At 39.5% G+C, this 20593-nt stretch overlaps 1 protein-coding gene across 1 annotated transcript in view; it reads right to left on the bottom strand.

The window, feature by feature from the left end:
- Window positions 1–2969: 2969 nt before the first annotated feature.
- LOC124596129 overlaps window positions 2970–20593 on the bottom strand; it is a 262465-nt gene continuing 244841 nt past the window's right edge. The window contains exons 23-27 of the mRNA XM_047135149.1: window positions 19129–19360; window positions 12991–13102; window positions 12730–12917; window positions 3597–3680; window positions 2970–3348 (exon numbers count right to left, since the gene is read on the bottom strand). Of these exons, the coding sequence (XP_046991105.1) occupies window positions 3322–3348; window positions 3597–3680; window positions 12730–12917; window positions 12991–13102; window positions 19129–19360 (643 nt within the window). The 3' untranslated portion in view covers window positions 2970–3321. The remainder of the gene's footprint in view (window positions 3349–3596; window positions 3681–12729; window positions 12918–12990; window positions 13103–19128; window positions 19361–20593) is intronic.

Here is a 20593-nt window from a genome sequence, read left to right as displayed (position 1 = left end):
GATAAGAGTAACGAAGTTTTTATTTGGCTCACAGTATGCTTCCCAGAAGTCAACACTGATTCCAGAACAGTTAATCCACTGTCACAGCAGCACAAGTACTAGAGGTAGGGATGAAGTAACATTTGTGATATTCTGTGACTTATCAGAAGCTCTTGATTTACTAAATTATGAGACTAACTGGGAAGCCCAAAATTCTATGGGGTAAGAGGTATTGCACACAAAATGGCAAAATCTTACTTGACAGACAGGTAACATAAACTAACAGATATCAGATGAAAGAAGTTATAAACACTTCTCTGACATGACTATCCAACATGATGCATGACAAGGAAGCATGCTTTGGCCATTACTCTTCTTGGTGTATCTTATGACCACCTTTCTGGAGATATCAACAAGAAATCTATCCCATCTGCAGATGACGCAAATACACTGATGGAAAAAAATTGCTACACCAAGTAGGAGTTGTGCAACATGAACAAAAGTTGGTAGGTTTGTTTCTACATGTGAAAGATGACTTCTATTCACATTTCGTGCCAGTCAAATAAACGCAGCACTAGCAGCGCCACTACCAGATTACAACTCAGTTTTGCTTCAAATACATGCTGTAATGGTAGTGACCATTAGTTACGTTGTGACTTGACGTTAGTCAAGAATGGCTTTAAGGCAACGAAGATGCCATTATCAACACCACAAGAAGCTGGATGCAATATTGCAGAAAGACTTGGCAGGAATGTAGCCACTGTACACGATTTCTGGCAGTATTGATGATGAGACTGTATGGTCGCAAGAGGACTGGGCTTCGGACGGCCACGCGGCACTACCGAGAGTGAAGACCATCATGTTCGGTGTATGGCTCTGGCGCATCATACTGCATCTGCAGCAGCAAATTGAGCAGCATTTGGCACTACAGTAGTACAACGAACTGTTACAAATCTGTTACTTCAAGGACAGCTTCAAGCTAGATGCCCTGTAGCGTGCATTCCACTGGCCCAAAACCACCACCATGTGTGACTTCAGTGGCATCAAGCGAGAGCTAATTGGAGGGTACGGTGAAGGTCTGTTGCGTTTTACAATGAAAGTTTGTTCTGCCTCGGTGCCAGTGATGGGCATGTGTTGGTTAGGAGGCGGCCAGCTGAGGGCCTGCAACCAGCCTGTCTGTGTGCCTGGACCTACATCTAGAGTTATGGTCTGGGGTGCGATTTCATACGACAGCATACTGGTTATCCCACACACTCTGACTGCAAAATTGTATGTCAATCGGATGAGTCAACCTGTTGTGTTGCCATTCATGATCAGCATTCCTGGGAGTTTTTGCAACAGGATAATGCTCATCCATATACCACTGTTTTAACCCAACATCCTCTACAGAGTGTCGACATGTAGTCTTGGCCTGCTCGATCACCGGATCCGTCTCCAATTGAGAACATATTGGACAACATCGGATGACAATGCCAGAGTCATTCACATCCAGCATAAACTGTCCTTGTATTGACTGACCACGTGGAACAGGCACGGAGCTCCACCCCACAAGCTGACATCCAGCACCTCTACAACACATTGTATGCCTGTTTGCATGCTTGCATTCAATGTTGTCACTGTTACGCCTTCACAATTGCAATGGCTTATCTCTCACATATATTAACTAGATTCAGTTCGCTACTGTTGCAGAAATAACACTAAATTTTTAGCAATTAATATCACAAACTATTTTTCTATGCATACTTCCACTTCATATGTAAAATGGTATACAGCTACGGAGAAACACTATTAGTATGAAGAAAATGCTTATCACCCAGAAATTGGCAGTATGATGACTATTGTGAGAAGCTGATAGTGTTTCAGACCAAAATTCCAAGTGCTCAGCATTTCAACACTTTGTATATACAATAAATCATTATAAACTAGGGAATATATGTCAGTTTAAAAAATCCATACTAATATCATAAATGTGGAAGTACCTCTGTCTCTTACTCTTTCACGACTGAACAGCTGAACCAATTTTAATTAAATGTAATATGGACATAGACTGAATGCTGAAGGAGGACACTCGTTACTTTAGAAAGTGTGTAGTACAATTTATTTATTCATTTGTTTGAAGAAATGGCTGTGAAATATGGAACAATAATTACTCTTTGAAAAAACTATTTATTCTTTGATTTTTGAACTTTCTCCCATTTCTGAAAATGCATTCATTTTTTCATATATTCTAAATAATATGACTCAACAAAATAAATACACTGCTTCGCAATCTTCTGTGTGTTTAATCCATACTTCATTACTAATATCAGCCACAACCCCATCGCATTTTAGCCGTTGAGTATCACGCATCTCTTACGGCTTCTGAGGTGCTTGAAGACTCATGGAGACAGCGTCATTTAAACGCTGTACAACAAAGAGAGACACATCTGTACCTTTACATGTGGAATATGGAGGGGCTTTTGGTGAGATGATATGTGTGTTCTATTAATTATGGAATAATCAAGAATATAATGCACACTTTCCGATTCAACATAACAAAAATTAATTATGTACCTACATATCAGCACTGCATAATTTTTTTACATACGTCTTTACACCACTATACACATTGACACTTATAAATTACTAGCTTACTTACCATCACTGATCATAATGCAAACACTGATATGCGAGTGCAGCTGGTGGTGGTGGCTGGTAAAGAATATAAAAGAATGATCCACTGGAAACTGAGATCAGTATAACAACGGGCAAGTTGTTATGAGATAAATTTAACTTACACATTGGTGTGCCTGTACAACCGCCTTCCAAACTTTGTTATACAGACAGTAAACATTAATGTCTTTAAACACAATGTTAGATAAATATTGAAAGACAATCCAAAAGACTGAATTAAGCTTTAACTTAATTTCTCTATTTTCCATACTTCAAATTTTATAAACAATTTATGTTTTTAATGGCAAAATCAATAATTTGTAAAAAAAGGAAGGTTATACTGTAAAAGTCACATGTTTATTATTGTATGCTTAGTACTGTATATACACAAACTAGTGGCATGGTGCTATAACTACATAAAATTGCACAATGATAATGCCCTCATGACACAGTTCATGATGCAATTAATTTACAAGTACAAAAATAGTTAATGAGATTTTATTAGCTCTGATAATTCTCTCTTTTGATGCTGTGTCACTTTCATAATCCTAGTTTTTCTTTTTTTTCATACAATTAAGAAAAGAAATATATACTTGTCAAGTTTTACACATGACATTATATACTGCATGTGGTAATGAACTGCAAGGGAATCAGAGATAAAATATTGTACTACTGTAAATGTGTATAACATTACTGAATTCCTAAAATCTGGATAGCCTGAAACAAATCAAGATATAACATCAGAATTAATATTACAAGCACAAGAACAAGATAAATTCATATCATATCATTCTAGTTTTGCATATGGCAATACATATCACTTGTGGTAATGAATTGCAATGAAATCATTGAAAACATTATCATGTAAACATTACACAAGATTCAACAAATTGTGCTGCAATTTTAACAGGAAAAGATAATGATTTTGGCACCTAGTGTTTTTTTAATATAATTTAATAACATACCTGGTGAGCAGTTAAAATCCCTTGGTTTTGCAACTGACATAAGTTCTCTTTCAGAGTTGATGCATCAGAATTTGCCAGTATTTTCTGAAAACATGAGTAATGTAGGAATACATTGAAAAATATACATTTATAGACATAATATGGCAACTAGTACGTACAGTACGAGATGGAACTTCTCTGACAAATACCTACTCTCAGGAAGAGAAATGTTTAGTATTGGCGATACACACTAATAATCGTAAAAGTAATGACACTATCCACTCTCAAAACAATTAGTTCCTTCCGTAGGGAAAACAGGATAGGTTTGGAAGGTTGAAAATATAGGAAAGGTCATTCAGACCCTAAGATGACATGAATCCACCCATAGTCTGTGCAATCTGCTTTTACTTTTTAATCTTTCCTACCTAACTCACTCTCCTCCCCAACGAAGGAAATAATATTTCGGAAAGCTACGATGGTGTCACTTTTACCTTTGTGTGTGTGTGTGTGTGTGTGTGTGTGTGTGTGTGTGTGTGTGTGTTAATTTATTAATTTTCTTGTGTGAAATTTCCTTTCATATAGATGACTAATATGTTTCAGTTAAGTGTTGCAACAGTATTAAAACACCAGACTTTTATCCCTAGATGGGCCTGAAATTATTCATATTCAATATACAACTTTGACTTCTGACAAAGCAATGTGCATAAGAAAAATGCTAAAACACACTGTTACCCCTTTCCATGATGAAGTGGTTCAAAAGGAAAGTATACAACTTTTAACAGAGCTATGCAGTATGGTATCTAAAGCAAATATTTGGCCGATAGCTGTTTCAGATTTCCTGAAGTGAAACTAATGATAATTTTATGTTTGTGTTTACAGAAACCTTAGTAATGTACAAGTTCCTAAATTAGTTTCTACAGCTAACAAGCTTGTCTAAAGTAAATTTTCACATACAGTTGCAACTATGTTAAATGAGCTACACTTGTGAAACAATCCGGCCGTATTCTGAAAACCACAAAATTCAGGAACATTCATTAACCATTTCTGTCACTCCTACCACAAATGAAAATCAAGGCATGTGGAATAAATAAAAAATTGAATTATTTGTAAGCAAATACAGACTGCTAATTAAAGAAAAGGTTTTGCATTTAAAAAAATATTATGAACCATTTGTGTAATTATCATAAAAAGTAAGTCATAATCAAATAATGGAAAGTCCAACATGGAATAACAATAATAGAATAGGCTGCTGCTCTTCATGTAGAGCAGGCGCTGTGTCGCAAACGGGTGCAATGAAAAGAATACTAGAAATATTAAGCTTCTGGATTAAGTCCCTCCTTGGAAGTAGAATACAACACACATTCACACAAGAACAACAACTTTTACACACACAGCTACTGTCTCCAGGCACTAAGGCCCGACTGCACTCACTCATAACTGCACGCTGAACATGAAAATGCTAAGCCTATAAACATTAGGTTATCCTTTTTGAAATAATGGTCTATTATATTGAGAATCGTACTGGGTTCATGAACATAGCAGACATGCTGGCTGCATACACAGTTCATGCAGCTGACTGAATTTCAGTGCTCCTTATGAAAAATTTTACAACAAATGGAGGTTAAAGGTCAGCTGCATTGAGCATAATCCTTAGTCCACAGACATCAATTGTCTGTGGACCACTGATTATGCTGGTGTTTAATGGCACAAAGTTTATTCAGTAATTAAAGCAGATTCTCTATTAAGGTCACTGATGGTCACAGAGTGCAAGAGGGTCAACTATGAAATTTTATCAAGCAAACATACAGGGCAAACAAGTGGTATCATGTGATGGGAGGCCATAGCCTAAACTCACCTGAACTCACTTCTAGTATCTGATTAGGGAACACTAAACAGAGCACCATACGAGAGAAGATCCAAAAGTAAAGATAATTCTTAATCTGCGGGTGGGTGGATGGATGGATGGAGGAGGGGTAGTGATGCATTCTTCAATCAATTGCCTGTATTGCACACTGTTTTGAAACAATTTATCAACAGTGATTCTAAAGTGAGGGGTAGTTAGGTTAGCGTGATTGTTTTTGCAGACATTTCACGTTTCTGGTGGTTCTAGATGCACCCGCACCCGCACGCGCGCGCGTACAATGTGGCTGGTGGGCAGTGCGTCCTCTCCTTATCAAATTCCTGGCCAGGAGTGAGATGGTGAATGCTAAGCATATTGCAGAACAATGCAAAAACTGCAATGGGCCTCTCAGAACAAGTGGTACAGGATCCTTAGCACTGGAGTCATCTTGCTGCATGATAATGCCCAGCCACACATGGCTCAGACACTAGAGCTCCTGCAAGCATTCAGATGGAAGATGTTTGATAATCCATGCTACAGCCCAGACCTCACTTCCAGTGACCTCTGTTCCGGAATCTTGTAATCGTTTCAATAGATTTGGAATTAAATTGGGCTATGTTTATGCTCACAATCCCAGGGAAATATACTTTATGGAAGTGCCTCGTACACACATTTCTCCTACAAGTAAACTCCATGAAATATACAAGTTGTTCTGTATTATAGATTTAGTTCTGACATTATATTTATAACAACAATAATAACAAGTATAATGACACAAATACTCTACTTCCAGACGCATAAATTGATGATCATATATTGCACTATGCAGTAACTGGCAACATGTCATGAATGTTAAATTTTGGCGACTCCTACAAAAATGAAATGACATGATACAGCTCTTAGAAATTCCATACCTGAATGTAATGGGGAAAAAATAAAATAAAATAAGACCTCTTACACCACTGTATTAATAAATAATGACTTTTCTTTATTCTGTGTAAAATAAATAGTATTTTATCTGGTTTGATCTTTATTTAGCAGCTACAGGGATTATATTCACCTCTATATCTCTACTACTCAAACTGACTTATGGTGTATGGTAGATGGTAGAGGGTACTTTGGGTGCCACTTTGTCTGCTCCCCTTTCCTGTTTCAGTCACAAACAACATACAAGAAAAAGAATGTTCATAAGTCTCTATGTGAGCTCCAATATATCAAATTTTACCTTCATGATTTTTTCCACTAGATATGGAAGAAATGTATTGGTCAACTCTTCTAGGAACATACACCCAATTTTAACAGTAAACGACATGGTGCCACATAACGCCTCTCTTGTAACACCTGCTAACTGGAGTTGGATTACAATCTCTGTGATGCTTTTGATCTTACTAAATGCATTTTCTTCTTTCCATCTTCTCAATCAGTTCAACCTGATCAGGATTCAAGAATGAAGAACCATATTCAAGTAACAGTCTAACGACGATTTTGTGAGCTACATTCGTAATGTTTAGACTATACTTCCTGAGGATTCTTCCAATAAATCTCTGTATGACATCCACTTTTCCTTCACTTATTTTTATGTGGTCATTCAAATATGAGTAACTCCAAATGCTTACTATCAAATATTTAATGGGTGCAACAGCTTCCAGTGATTGTTTGGAAATCAGGTAACCATACAATTAAGCCTCTCAGATTATTTATACACAATGCGTTACATTAGTTTATGCTGAAGGTCAGCTGCATATCCCTGCATCAAGCGTCTATCCTCTGCTGGTCTTCCTGAATTTTGCTATGATTTTCTACTCTTCAAGACAGTCACAAAGTTGGCCTCATATTCCATAAGCTTGTATTTTCTTCATTAAGTGACAGTGTGTAAGTATACTGAATGGATCCTGAAATTTCTACTACACGATTCTAGTATCTACTGCCTACTGGGTCTCATCAACAGAGCCAGCTGGGTTGCACATAATTACCGTTTGTGGAAAATGTGTTGATTCCTTCAGAGTAGTTATTTGTCTCCATATAGGTCGTAGCATGCATCTGTTCAACAACTTATCTTGAAAAAATGGAGTGACCTGTATGTTTTTCCAATACTTTAATGTTTAGCTCCTCAAACAACAAGTCGAAGAGGAATAAGTTCAGAATTTTTAGCATATTGCAGCCCCATCAGAAACTGTGATAGACTAATATATTGAAAAATCCGCCTCGGTTGCAAAAATTTCCTGGTCTTTACCCAGGTTTTGGCTAGATTAATCTAGCTTTCTTCAGAAACATAAAATTACTATAACATGCCAGAGTAAGGCACAGTCAACATTAAAAATTAAAACCTATAGTACCATGTCGACTTAAAATTACTTAACTGCAGTCCAGTCCCGGCATCACTTCACCACGCGGTCGGTTGGCAGTGGCAACTATGTTGGCACTGATCGTTGCATGCGGAATTGCACTGAGCACATAGCAACTTGTGCGCGTGCGCATACGGAGAGTCAACGCTGTATATCATTGGCTGTCTGTATAGCACGTTTTGGGAGCTGAAACCTGTAATTGTAAGCAAACTAAGCATTATGTAGATAAAGTCCCTAAGTGCATTAACTATACGCAAATTATATTAAATGGTAGGAAATTTACTTGGTTGGTTATATAGGGTTTAAGGATAACCTTTATGACTTTAATCACTTGTGGTCATCGTGTAAAGTATCCCCACCAAACATGACTAATAGTGGGCACCTTACTTGTCTCACTTATTTAAAACCTTATCATTATCTGTGATTTAATTAGGGCGTAACTGGGTGTACAATGCCCGTCATCACACTTCTGCTATTGACCGACATAGATCAAGCATATTAATTAAAGTGTGGCGGAAGGTACATCATCTCCATCATCACGCTTATGTGCTATTGACCGACATAGGTCAAGTGTACTAACATATAATCTAGAATGCACCTTTGACGGGAATAATCTTCCATAGGTAACATTGTAAGTCACGTGATGTGTGTGTAACATTATCGTTACCATTGAAAGGGGAAATATTTAAAGCAACTAAGTTTTACTTTACTGTGCTGCATAATTGTTAAATTCAACTATAATGGCGTCCAAACTCTTGTGAAAGAGTAGTGGGCCAAACTTAAATTTAAAGGGAAGCGCGAGGCTTGATGTCTGAACGTGGTATGCGGCGACCAAGAGAGAAATATGGTGGTCGATGTAATAGGGATTAATTAAACCAAACATAACAAAGATTGGAAACCTTCGAAAAAGTTTTTATTTCTGTATTGGATAGCAAGTGTTTAAAAATTTGCATCTCCTCTAGAATATCTAGCCTTGCTCCTTTTACCTCACAGTGCAACAGCTCAGTATTAGTTGGAGGATTGGGCGCATGGGCCATTTGGACAAGGTGCTCAGCGAAAGTCGAACCCCATGTGCAGTCACTACTTCTTGTTGGAATATGTTCTTTATATCTTGCTGACAATGCTCTCCCTGTTTGGCCGATGTAAAAGCTAGGGCACTCACCGCATGTGACTTTATAAACCCCGGAGAGAGACAGTTTGTCCTTAGCTATTTTTAAAGAGTGGATTAAATTTTTCTTAAAGCTGTTATTGGTAGCATATGTTGCCTTATAATCATGGTTCTTTAGAATTTGCCCTATTCCGTATGAAGTTTTACCTGTAAAAGAAATGGAGATTAGGTTCGCATGGTTATCATCTGATGTGGTACCTAATGCAGATGAAGTCATGCTTCTGTTTTATTTACTCTCTTGTTATAGAGTTATCTTACAATTTCTAGTTTATACCCATTATTTTAGGCAATCATTTCGAGTGTTAATAATTCGTTCTCCAATGCCTTAGTAGAAAGGCCAGATTTTTTCAGCATTTAATGAACTCCATGATAAGATAAATTTCACTCTCAAAATGGAAGCTGCCAATAGAACGCTGAATTATCTAGACCTCAATCTCACCATAGTAGACAATCGTTCAGAATCTTTAGAAAATGTACCTACTCTGGCAATATCATACCAGCTGACTCAGTGCACCCACAATTTCATAAAATGGCCTTCTTTCATTCCAGTTTACATAGAGTACTCGCTATTCCCCTTTCTACTAAGGTATTGGAGAATGAATTATTAACCTCTAAGTGATTGCTGAAAATAATGGGTATAAACTAGAAATTGTTAGGTAACTCTATAACAAGAGAGTAAATAAAAAGAGAAGCACGATTTCATCTACATTAGGTACCACATCAGATGATAACCATGCGAACCTAATCTCCATTCCTTTTACAGGTAAAGCTTCTAACAGAATAGGGTGAATTCTAAAGAACCATTGTTATAAAGCAACATATTCTACCAATAACAGCCTTAATAAAAATTTAATCCACTCTTTAAAAATAGCTAAGGACAAACTGTCTCTCTCCGGAGTGTATAAAATCACATGCGGTGAGTGCCCTAGCTTTTACATCGGCCAAACAGGGAGAGCATTGTCAGCAAGATATAAAGAACATATTCCAACGAGAAGTAGTGACTGCACATGGGTTCGACTTTCGCCGAGCACCTTGTCCAAATGGCCCATGCACCCAATCCTCCAACTAATACTGAGCTGTTGCACTGTGAGGTAAAAGGAGCAAGGCTAGATATTCTAGAGGAGATGCAAATTTTTAAACACTTGCTATCCAATAAAGAAATCCTTCTGAACGATCAGCTTCTGCTGAGAAATAAAAACTTTTTCGAAGGTTTCCAATCTTTGTTACGTTTGGTTTAATTTATCCCTATTACATCAACCACCATATTTCTCTCTTGGTCGCCGCATACCATGTTCAGACATCAAGCCTCGCGCTTCCCTGTAAATTTAAGTTTGGCCCACTACTCTTTAACAAGAGTTTGGATGCCATTATAGTTGAATTTAACAATTATGCAGCACAGTAAAGTAAAACTTAGTTGCTTTAAATACTCCCCCTTTCAATGGCAACGATAATGTTACATGCACATCACGTGACTTACAAAGTTACCTGTGCAAGATTATTCTCGTCAAAGGTACATTGCTCGACATACGTCGGTCAATAGCAGTTAGGTGTGATGACGGGCATTGTACACCCAGTTACACCTTAATTAAATTATAGATAATGATAAGGTTTTAAATAAGTGAGACAAGTAAGGTGCCCACTATTAGTCACGTTTGGTGGGGATACTTTACACGATGACCATATGTGCTTGAAGTCATAAAGGTTATCCTTAAACCTTATATACCCAACCAAGTAAATTTCCTACCATTTAATATAATTTGCGTATGGTTAATACACTTAGGGACTTCACCTACATAATGCATAGTTTGCTTACAATTATGGCTTTCAGCTCCTAACACCTGATATACAGACAGCCAACGATATACAGCGTTGACTCTCCGTATGTACTTGCGCACAAGTTGCTATGTGCTCAGTGCAATTCCGCATGCAACGATCAGTGCCAACGTGGTTGCTGCTGCCAACCGACCGCGTGTTGAAGTGATGCCGGGGCTGGACTACAGTTAAGTAGTTATAATTCGACATGGTACCATGCTACTATAGGTTTTAATTTTTAATGTTGACTGTGCCTTACTCTGGCATGTTATAGTAATTTATGCTTCTGAAGAAGGCTATATTAATCTAGCCAAAACCTGGATAAAGACCAGGAAATATTTCGCAACTGAGGCGGATTTTTCAATATATTAGGAATAAGTTCTTTCACATACTCTATATATAACTGTATAGGTACGCCATCATATCCATTTGTGTTTCATCTGTTGAGAGATATCGGTTAATTTCTTACCCTTTGGACACTTATACTGACATCTGTAACTTTAGTGTCCATGTAATGACAAACGAGGAAGCACAATAGACTCTTCCTCGGTAAAAGCTTTATAACTCAGCTATCAACCCTCCGCACATATATCCCATCCCTCAGCACTTGGCTCAGCACATATCTATCTTAGGGTTTCTTGCACAACATTCCTGTACTTTGCCCATTTATATGTAACATTTTCATCATCAGAGATGGATGTTTCATGCTGACTGCTGTGGTAATCTGAATTCTGTTTCTTTCACACTTACTAAGAAAAAATATACCTTAGTCAGTGATGCTATAATGGCCTTATGATCACCGATTCCCCTCTCTGCGTTAATTGAATTGAAAAATTCCTTGTCCTGTTTGTAACTGAAAGACCAAAGAAATCACCCTAATGAATCAGTTCTCTCATTGTTCAAAGCATAACACCAGGCTGAAAGTTAGTTCACAGAATAACATCAGTATTCTTGAGGAACCTCACATCCACTGCCTGGGGAGCAAGTCCTCCCGTCCTGGGAATTTTGGCTCCTGCTTTGTGTGTGTCCACTGCAGAGTATGCTTCACCTGGGTGGAGTGCATCCACACACACAAAACAGGTTGATATTGCAATCAATGAGACCATCCGTATCTTGTCGGGATGTTTGAAGACAACTCCAGTCAATAAAATCTACGCGATTGTTGGAATAGCTCGACCCACTATTAGAAGGTCTGCTGCTGCTGATGTAGAGAGGGCTAAGAAAACTTATGATTCCCGACATCCACTGCATGATCATCAGTCTGTAGTCTGTCGACTGAAATCGAGAAAGAGCTTCATCGCCAGGACTCAACCACTAGAGGGAACACCAGAGTCTGACCACATCACCAGGTGGAAGAGCAAGCTACCACCTGATATCCCTGTAAAGGAAGATCTAGCTCCAGTAAATGATTTGCCCTACCCCATTTGGAGATTGCTCATTCGTCTTATTGTGAGTGTTCCTCTTTGCAAGACCAACATGCGAAAATGGGGCATTCTTCCAGGTGATGGAGATACATCCTGCAAGTGCGGAACAACACAAGACCTGGACCACCTGCTAATTTGTCCTCACCTTTAATAGCCTTGCACAACACAGGACCTGATTGAGGGAAACAACATGGCCATCAGAGTTGCTACCTTCTGGAAATGCTGACTGGACATGGAAATGAATGAATGAATTGCTGAAGGCAGTTTTTGGGTAGGGCCCTCAGAACAATATCATACAGATTCTCGTCCCTACCAGCCACATCTACTATCGGAAATCGCATTCTGTAGCCGGTAAGTTATACTATGATACCATGAGATAAGCAGAAATTTACGTGCCACCTTCTCCAAGCTTTCTCGGAAATATGTGGTTATGTGGTAGTGCGATTTGAGTTGTGGACAACAGTCCACAAGATCCATTTGTTAATCATTAATCATGTTGTCTTGCAATAAATATATTGGACACTAACAAAAATAAAATAGCTTCATATTGCACTTTCAAGATTACCTGTACATAACGATGTTGGTCACTTCTCAGCAATGGCAGAATTGCTGCTGCCATATGCAGGATTTTTGTGCGTAGACAGTGGTCAAATATTTCTTCAAATTTCATGTAGTTAATGACAGGACAAGTCTGCAACTTCACAAGGCTCTCAAAGCAAGACAACTTCTGTTCATTTGTTAATGGAAACTCAGCTGAAAAGTAAAAAAGATTTATATCATACATGTTCTGCTTTTGAAATGTGGGCTGGGTATGTACTCCACCTACCTTTTATGAAAGGTTGAATTATGATGTAATTCCATGCTTGTATTAGCCCAGAGCAGCCCATGATGTGACTGTGTTCTGTAAGTTGTGGCAGATATTCTTCAAGTTCTAGCATCTGTAATGCATACAGCACGTAAATAAATTTAAATTACTCTATTTCCTTCTGGTCAAAAGAATTTGAAATGCAGTATTTTCACTATGGAAAGGTACTACATCACGAACATTCTGCATTGTGGTTGGATATAACAGAAGTGGGATACCCCGTTACTGTTGTTGTTGTGGTCTTCAGTCCCGATGCAGCTCTCCATGCCAGTCTATCCTGTGCAAGCTTCTTGATCTCCCAGTACTTACTGCAACATATATCCTTCTGAATCTGCTTAGTGTATTCATCTCTTGGTCTTCCTCTACGATTTTTACCCTCCACACCGCCCTCCAATGCTAAATTTGTGATCCCTTGGTGCCTCAGAACATGTCCTACCAACAAGTCCCTTCTTGTGAAGTTGTGCCACAAGCTCCTCTTCTCCCCAATTCTATTCAATACCTCCTCATTAGTTAGGTGATCTACCCATCTAATCTTCAGCATTCTTCTGTAGCACCACATTTCGAAAGCTTCTATTCTCTTCTTGTCTAAACTATTTATCGTCCATGTTTCACTTCCATACATGGCTACACTCCATACAAATACTTTCAGAAATGAATTCCTGACACTAAAATCTATACTCGATGTTAACAAATTCCTCTTCTTCAGAAATGCTTTCCTTGCCATTGCCAGTCTACATTGTATATCCTCTCTACTTCGACCATCGTCAGTTATTTTGCTCCCCAAATGGCAAAACTCCTTTACTACTTTAAGTGTCTCATTTCCTAATCTAATTCCCTCAGCATCACCCGACTTAATTCGACTACATTCATTATCCTCCTTTCATCCTTTGCTGTCTCTGACAGAATTACAATGTCATCGGCGAACCTCGAAGTTTTTATTTCTTCTCCATAGATTTTAATTCATACTCCAAAGTTTTCTTTTGTTGCCTTTACTGCTTGCTCAATATACAGATTGAATAACATCGGGGAGAGGCTACAACCCTGTCTCACTCCCTTCCCAACCGCTGCTTCCCTTTCATGTCCCTCGACTCATAACCGCCATCTGGTTTCTGGACAAATTGTAAATACCCTTTCGCTCCCTGTATTTTACCCCTGCTACCTTTAGAATTTGAAAGAGAGTATTCCAGTCAACATTGTCAAAAGCATTCTCTAAGTTTACAAATGCTAGAAATGCAGGTAAGTCGTAAGGTAAGTATTGCCTCACGTTTCCAATATTTCTGCGGAATCCAAACTGATCTTCCCTGAGGTCGGCTTCTACCAGTTTTTCCATTCGTCTGTAAAGAATTCGTGCTAGTATTTTGCAGCTGTGACTTATTAAACTGATAGTTTGGTAATTTTCACATCTGTGAACACCTGCTTCCTTTGGGAATGGAATTATTATATTCTTCTTGAAGTCTGAGGGTATTTCGCCTGTCTCATACATCTTGCTCACAAGATGGTAGAGTTTTGTCATGACTGGCTCTCCCAAGGCCGCCAGTAGTTCCAATGAAATGTTGTCTACTCGCAGAGCCTTGTTTCAACTCAGGTCTTTCAGTGCTCTGTCAAACTCTTCACGCAGTATCGTATCTCCCATTTCATCTTCATCTACATCCACTTCCATTTCCATAATATTGTCCTCAAGTACATCGCCCTTGTATAGACCCTCTATATACTCCTTCCACCTTTCTACACTCCTGGAAATTGAAATAAGAACACCGTGAATTCATTGTCCCAGGAAGAGGAAACTTTATTGACACATTCCTGGGGTCAGATACATCACATGATCACACTGACAGAACCACAGGCACATAGACACAGGCAACAGAGCATGCACAATGTCGGCACTAGTACAGCGTATATCCACCTTTCGCAGCAATGCAGGCTGCTATTCTCCCATGGAGACGATCGTAGAGATGCTGGATGTAGTCCTGTGGAACGGCTTGCCATGCCATTTCCACCTGGCGCCTCAGTTGGACCAGCGTTCGTGCTGGACGTGCAGACCGCGTGAGACGACGCTTCATCCAGTCCCAAACATGCTCAATGGGGGACAGATCCGGAGATCTTGCTGGCCAGGGTAGTTGACTTACACCTTCTAGAGCACGTTGGGTGTCACGGGATACATGCGGACGTGCATTGTCCTGTTGGAACAGCAAGTTCCCTTGCCGGTCTAGGAATGGTAGAACAATGGGTTCGATGACGGTTTGGATGTACCGTGCACTATTCAGTGTCCCCTCGACGATCACCAGTGGTGTACGGCCAGTGTAGGAGATCGCTCCCCACACCATGATGCCAGGTGTTGGCCCTGTGTGCCTCGGTCATATGCAGTCCTGATTGTGGCGCTCACCTGCACGGCGCCAAACACACATACGACCATCATTGGCACCAAGGCAGAAGCGACTCTCATCGCTGAAGACGACACGTCTCCATTCGTCCCTCCATTCACGCCTGTCGCGACACCACTGTAGGCGGGCTGCACGATGTTGGGGCGTGAGCGGAAGACGGCCTAACGGTGTGCGGGACCGTAGCCCAGCTTCATGGAGACGGTTGCGAATGGTCCTCGCCGATACCCCAGGAGCAACAGTGTCCCTAATTTGCTGGGAAGTGGCGGTGTGGTCCCCTACGACACTGCGTAGGATCCTACGGTCTTGGCGTGCATCCGTGTGTCGCTGCGGTCCGGTCCCAGGTCGACGGGCACGTGCACCTTCCGCCGACCACTGGCGACAACATCGATGTACTGTGGAGACCTCACGCCCCACGTGTTGAGCGATTCGGCGGTACGTCCACCCGGCCTCCCGCATACCCACTATACGCCCTCGCTCAAAGTCCGTCAACTGCACATACGGTTCACGTCCACGCTGTCGCGGCATGCTACCAGTATTAAAGACTGCGATGGAGCTTCGTATGCCACGGCAAACTGGCTGACACTGACGGCGGCGGTGCACAAATGCTGCGCGGCTAGCGCCATTCGACGGCCAACACCGCGGTTCCTGGTGTGTCCGCTGTGCCGTGCGTGTGATCATTGCTTGTACAGCCCTCTCGCATTGTCCGGAGCAAGTATGGTGGGTCTGACACACCGGTGTCAATGTGTTCTTTTTTCCATTTCCAGGAACGTACTTTGCCGTCTTTGCTTAGAACTGGGTTTCCATCTGAGCACTTGATATTCATACAAGTGGCTCTCTTTTCTCCAAAGGTCTCTCTAATTTTCCTGTAGGCAGTATCTATCTTAACCTTAGTGAGATAAGCCTCTAGATCCTTTCCATTGTCCTCTAGCCATCCCTGCTTAGCCATTTTGCACTTCCAGTCGATCTCATTTTTGAGACGTTTGTATTCCTTTTTGCCTGCTTCACTTACTGCATTTTTATATTTTCTCCTTTCATCAATTAAATTCAATATTTCTTCTGTTACCCAAGGATTTCTACTAGTCCTCGTCTTTTTACGTACGTGATCCTCTGCTGCCTTCACTACTTCATCTCTCAAAGCTACCCATTCTTCTTCTACTATATTTCTTTCCCCTCAATTGTTCCCTTATGCTCTCCCTGAAACTCTGTACAACATCTGGTTTAGTCAGTTTATCCAGATACAATCTCCTTAAATTCCCACCTTTTTGCAGTTTCTTCAGTTTTAATCTACAGTTCATAACCAATAGATTGTGGTCAGAGTCTACATCTGCCCCTGGAAATGTCTTACAATTTAAAACCTGGTTCCTAAATTTCTGTCTTACCATTATACAATCTATCTGATACCTTCTAGTATCTCCAGGATTCTTCCATGTATACAACCTTCTTTCATGATTCTTGAACCAAGTGTTAGCTATGATTAAGTTATGCTCTGTGCAAAATTCTACCAGACTTCTTCCTCTTTCATTTCTTACCCCCAATCCATATTCACCTACTATGTTTCCTTCTCTCCCTTTTCCTACTCTTGAATTCCAGTCACCCATGACTATTAAATTTTCGTCTCCCTTCACTACCTGAATAATTTCTTTTATCTCATCATACATTTCATCAATTTCTTCATCATCTGCAGAGCTAGTTGGCATATAAACTTGTACTACTGTAGTAGGCATGGGCTTCGTGTCTATCTTGGCCACAATAATGCGTTCACTATGCTGTTTGTAGTAGCTTACCCGCACTCCAATTTTTTTATTCATTATTAAACCTACTCCTGTTTACCCCTATTTGAATTTGTATTTATAACCCTGTATTCACCTGACCAAAAGTCTTGTTCTCCCTGCCACTGAACTTCACTAATTCCCACCATACCTAACTTTAACCTATCCATTTCCCTTATTAAATTTTCTAACCTACCTGCCCGATTAAGGGATCTGACATTCCACACTCCCATCCTTAGAACGCCAGTTTTCTTTCTCTTGATAACGATGTCCTCTTGAGTAGTCCGGAGATCCGAATGGGGACTATTTTACCTCCGGAATATTTTACCCAAGAGGACGCCATCATCATTTAATCATACAGTAAAGCTGCATGCCCTCGGGAAAAATTACGGCTGCAGTTTCCCCTTGCTTTCAGCCGTTCGCAGTACCAGCACAGAAAGGCCGTTTTGGTTAGTGTTACAAGGCCAGATTAATCAATCATCCTGACTGTTGCCCCTGTAATTACTGAAAAGGCTGCTGCCCCTCTTCAGGAACCACAGGTTTGTCTGGCCTCTCAACAGATGCCATTACATTCATAATTAAACTTTTGAATCACAATAATTTAAAAAGGATGTGGTATAACAGAGTTGAAACCTGCTGTGAGGGTACAATGTCATCTGACTTATGTCGTAGGAGGTGTAGATTTTTTGTTGTAAATTCCACACATTTCATACTTGCATGATGGGGGTCAAGAACTTAAGCATTACATATACTTACAACAGCTCAGCAAATCAGCAAGTGTAGAGCACTGCCTTGTTACTGGCCATCACACTAAAGACTTTGGCATCCATTCTATCTATGACAGTGATATAAGGGAATGTATTGACATTAAATTGGCATATGGACTTATGAAGGTAGATAGAACCTTTTGTTTGTAGGCTGTGTGGGACCCTGGTCTTTCCCTTGAACGTCACAGGGGTGAAGTAAGCACCACTCCTCCACTTATCCTATCGATAAACCTCAGCAGTTGTTATCTGTAGTAGGCAGCAGTGCTAGTGTCAACTGTTAAGTATACCTTGCTGCACGGGGTCTTAATGTGGTCCACACCTCCATAGGCTTGCCCAACTGCAGTTTTATATTGTTGAGAGCCAGCAGATTAGGTTTCAGGTAAGGTTTCTGACAAATTTACCAGATGGCATTACTGGATTTATTAAAACATATACACTGTGAAAAGCTTGAAGTTTTCAAAAGCGCATGCAATTAATCCCTTTGCACAATGATTGTGGACGTCTCGTGCAGAAGCATGTTATCTATGAAATCATACCCAGCTTACGTATTAATGACTCGTCTCAACAGCAGAAAATTAGTGTAACTTTTGTTACAGAATATTACTCTAATCTAAAAAGTTCCAGCCACCTTTCTGTTAGCATTTAAGTTTTCTTGTAACAGAGCTTCATATCATCAATGTTCCAATATACCTGAGTGCCTGCTTCACTCTGTCATTTTATCTTATAGCATCAGTCTCTCAAAAATCAACAGCTGAAAACCTGTTCAATGTTTTGTTCTTGGTTCTCATCATTCATCGGGTCTGAACTTGCACTAGTCATTATCCTCCTTTGTTTTATTCCATTTTAGCCTCCTTTGTCTTTAGACTAATATCCATACCACTGCTAAGTTTTCATGTTTTCAAATAATATTTTTGTTGGTGTGTGTGTGTGTGTGTGTGTGTGTGTGTGTGTGTGTGTGTTTTTTGAAATGTGAACAATAGTTAAATACAGTTATTTCAAGGGCACTATGTTCAGTCTTTTGTCACATCACAATGTGCAAGGGAAGGACCTTTTTGGCAATTTGAATGCAACTATCTAAATGGATTAAATGGTTGAAGCTACTTAACAATTACACTCACTTCAGAAACAAAGGAAAGGCAGGAAATGCTGGTAATAAAATATAGAGTACAATAAATTACTTACCATGTGAAATTTTACCATTGATTTCAGAAGAGGATCCCACCATTTGAGTTCAAATATGCCATATTCAAGGCAGAGATCAGCAACCAGAGTGAGGCCTAGTGATTTTTCAGAACACATTCTCCAGACACGGCTTACAAGATCAATCTTGTTGCATGTCTCGAAGCTGTACAGAGAATACCTCATTCCAAGTACTTCTAATTTACTCACATATGTCAGATTCTTTGTCAATGACCTGTCATAAAACAAAAATTTTCACTAAATGGGTGAAGTGTGTGAGAGAGACATGGCAATATTTATTACAATTTAAAAAAAAATAAAAATTAAAAAAAATAAAAAATAATAAAAAATTAAAAATTAAAAAAATAAAAAATAATAAAAAATTAAAAAAACAGGTACTTGGAAAAATCTTGACGTCTGTACATATTAAATGATGTACTCCAGTATGATACCCACATCTACATCTACATCTAGACTCTAGAAACTGCTGCGAGGTGCATGGCAGAGGATATGTCCCACTGTACCGGTTATTAGTGTTTCTTCCTGTTCACATATGGAGCATGGGAAGAAGGATTGCTCGAATGCCTCCGTGCGTGCAGTAATTATTCTAATCTTATACTCACAATCCCTTTGTGAGCAATACATATGGATTGTAGTATATTCCTAAGAGTGATCATTTAAGGCCAATTCTTGGAACTTGGTTAACCCTTTTGTAGGCACATTTTTTGCAGCAACTCAGTGAAGGTAGTTTTCCACTATCCTATTAGAATTGTGATCAATTTAGGACCGAAGCAATTCGGGTACGTATATCATCACACCACCACAGAGATATTAAAACTATGGTGGTACATTGATTTCCCATTTCCCTATTAAAAAAAGGGTTTTCTGTTTTTATTTTATGTTTTCTTCTACTTTCTTTAAAAAACATTTGTTACTGTTATTGAAGTTTACTTACCATAATGTGAAAACAATCCCAGACTATCACACAATAAAGGTATGAGCTGATACAGCTCACAATAATACATATGGTAGAAGCGAAACAATGTGTTCCGAGAACAGCTAATCCCACGACAAATAGAAACTGATTGTTGTAACAGTTTTCATACACCTGGTACAGTGTACTACCACAAGATGACAGCATAGACAGAGATGGTAAGACGTATTCCCAAATGTTTTGGGATATCCCAAGTTGGTTGTAAGTATGCTTCCCAAGGACCACAATAGACAGATTAATTTTGCAGTATGTATACTTCTCAAGCTCTTCCCAGAAACTACTTTGGTGGTAACCGTACTTCCCAATAACCATTAAAACACCATTGTTTGGTGAGGTATATACTTTCCACAGTTCTGAAGGCTATAATTCCCAACGAACAGAAACTAAGCTGGTGCAGCTGACAGCCACTAGATGCCAGGAGTATACAGAAGTGGTAACACATCTTCCCTTAAACACTGTAAGGAAATACATTTT

The sequence above is a fragment of the Schistocerca americana genome, chromosome 2 (assembly GCF_021461395.2).
Source record: "Schistocerca americana isolate TAMUIC-IGC-003095 chromosome 2, iqSchAmer2.1, whole genome shotgun sequence".
Taxonomy (NCBI): domain Eukaryota; kingdom Metazoa; phylum Arthropoda; class Insecta; order Orthoptera; family Acrididae; genus Schistocerca; species Schistocerca americana.
The sequence above is the reverse complement of the archived record's forward strand: the minus strand, read 5'-3'. Positions and strand labels throughout refer to the sequence as shown.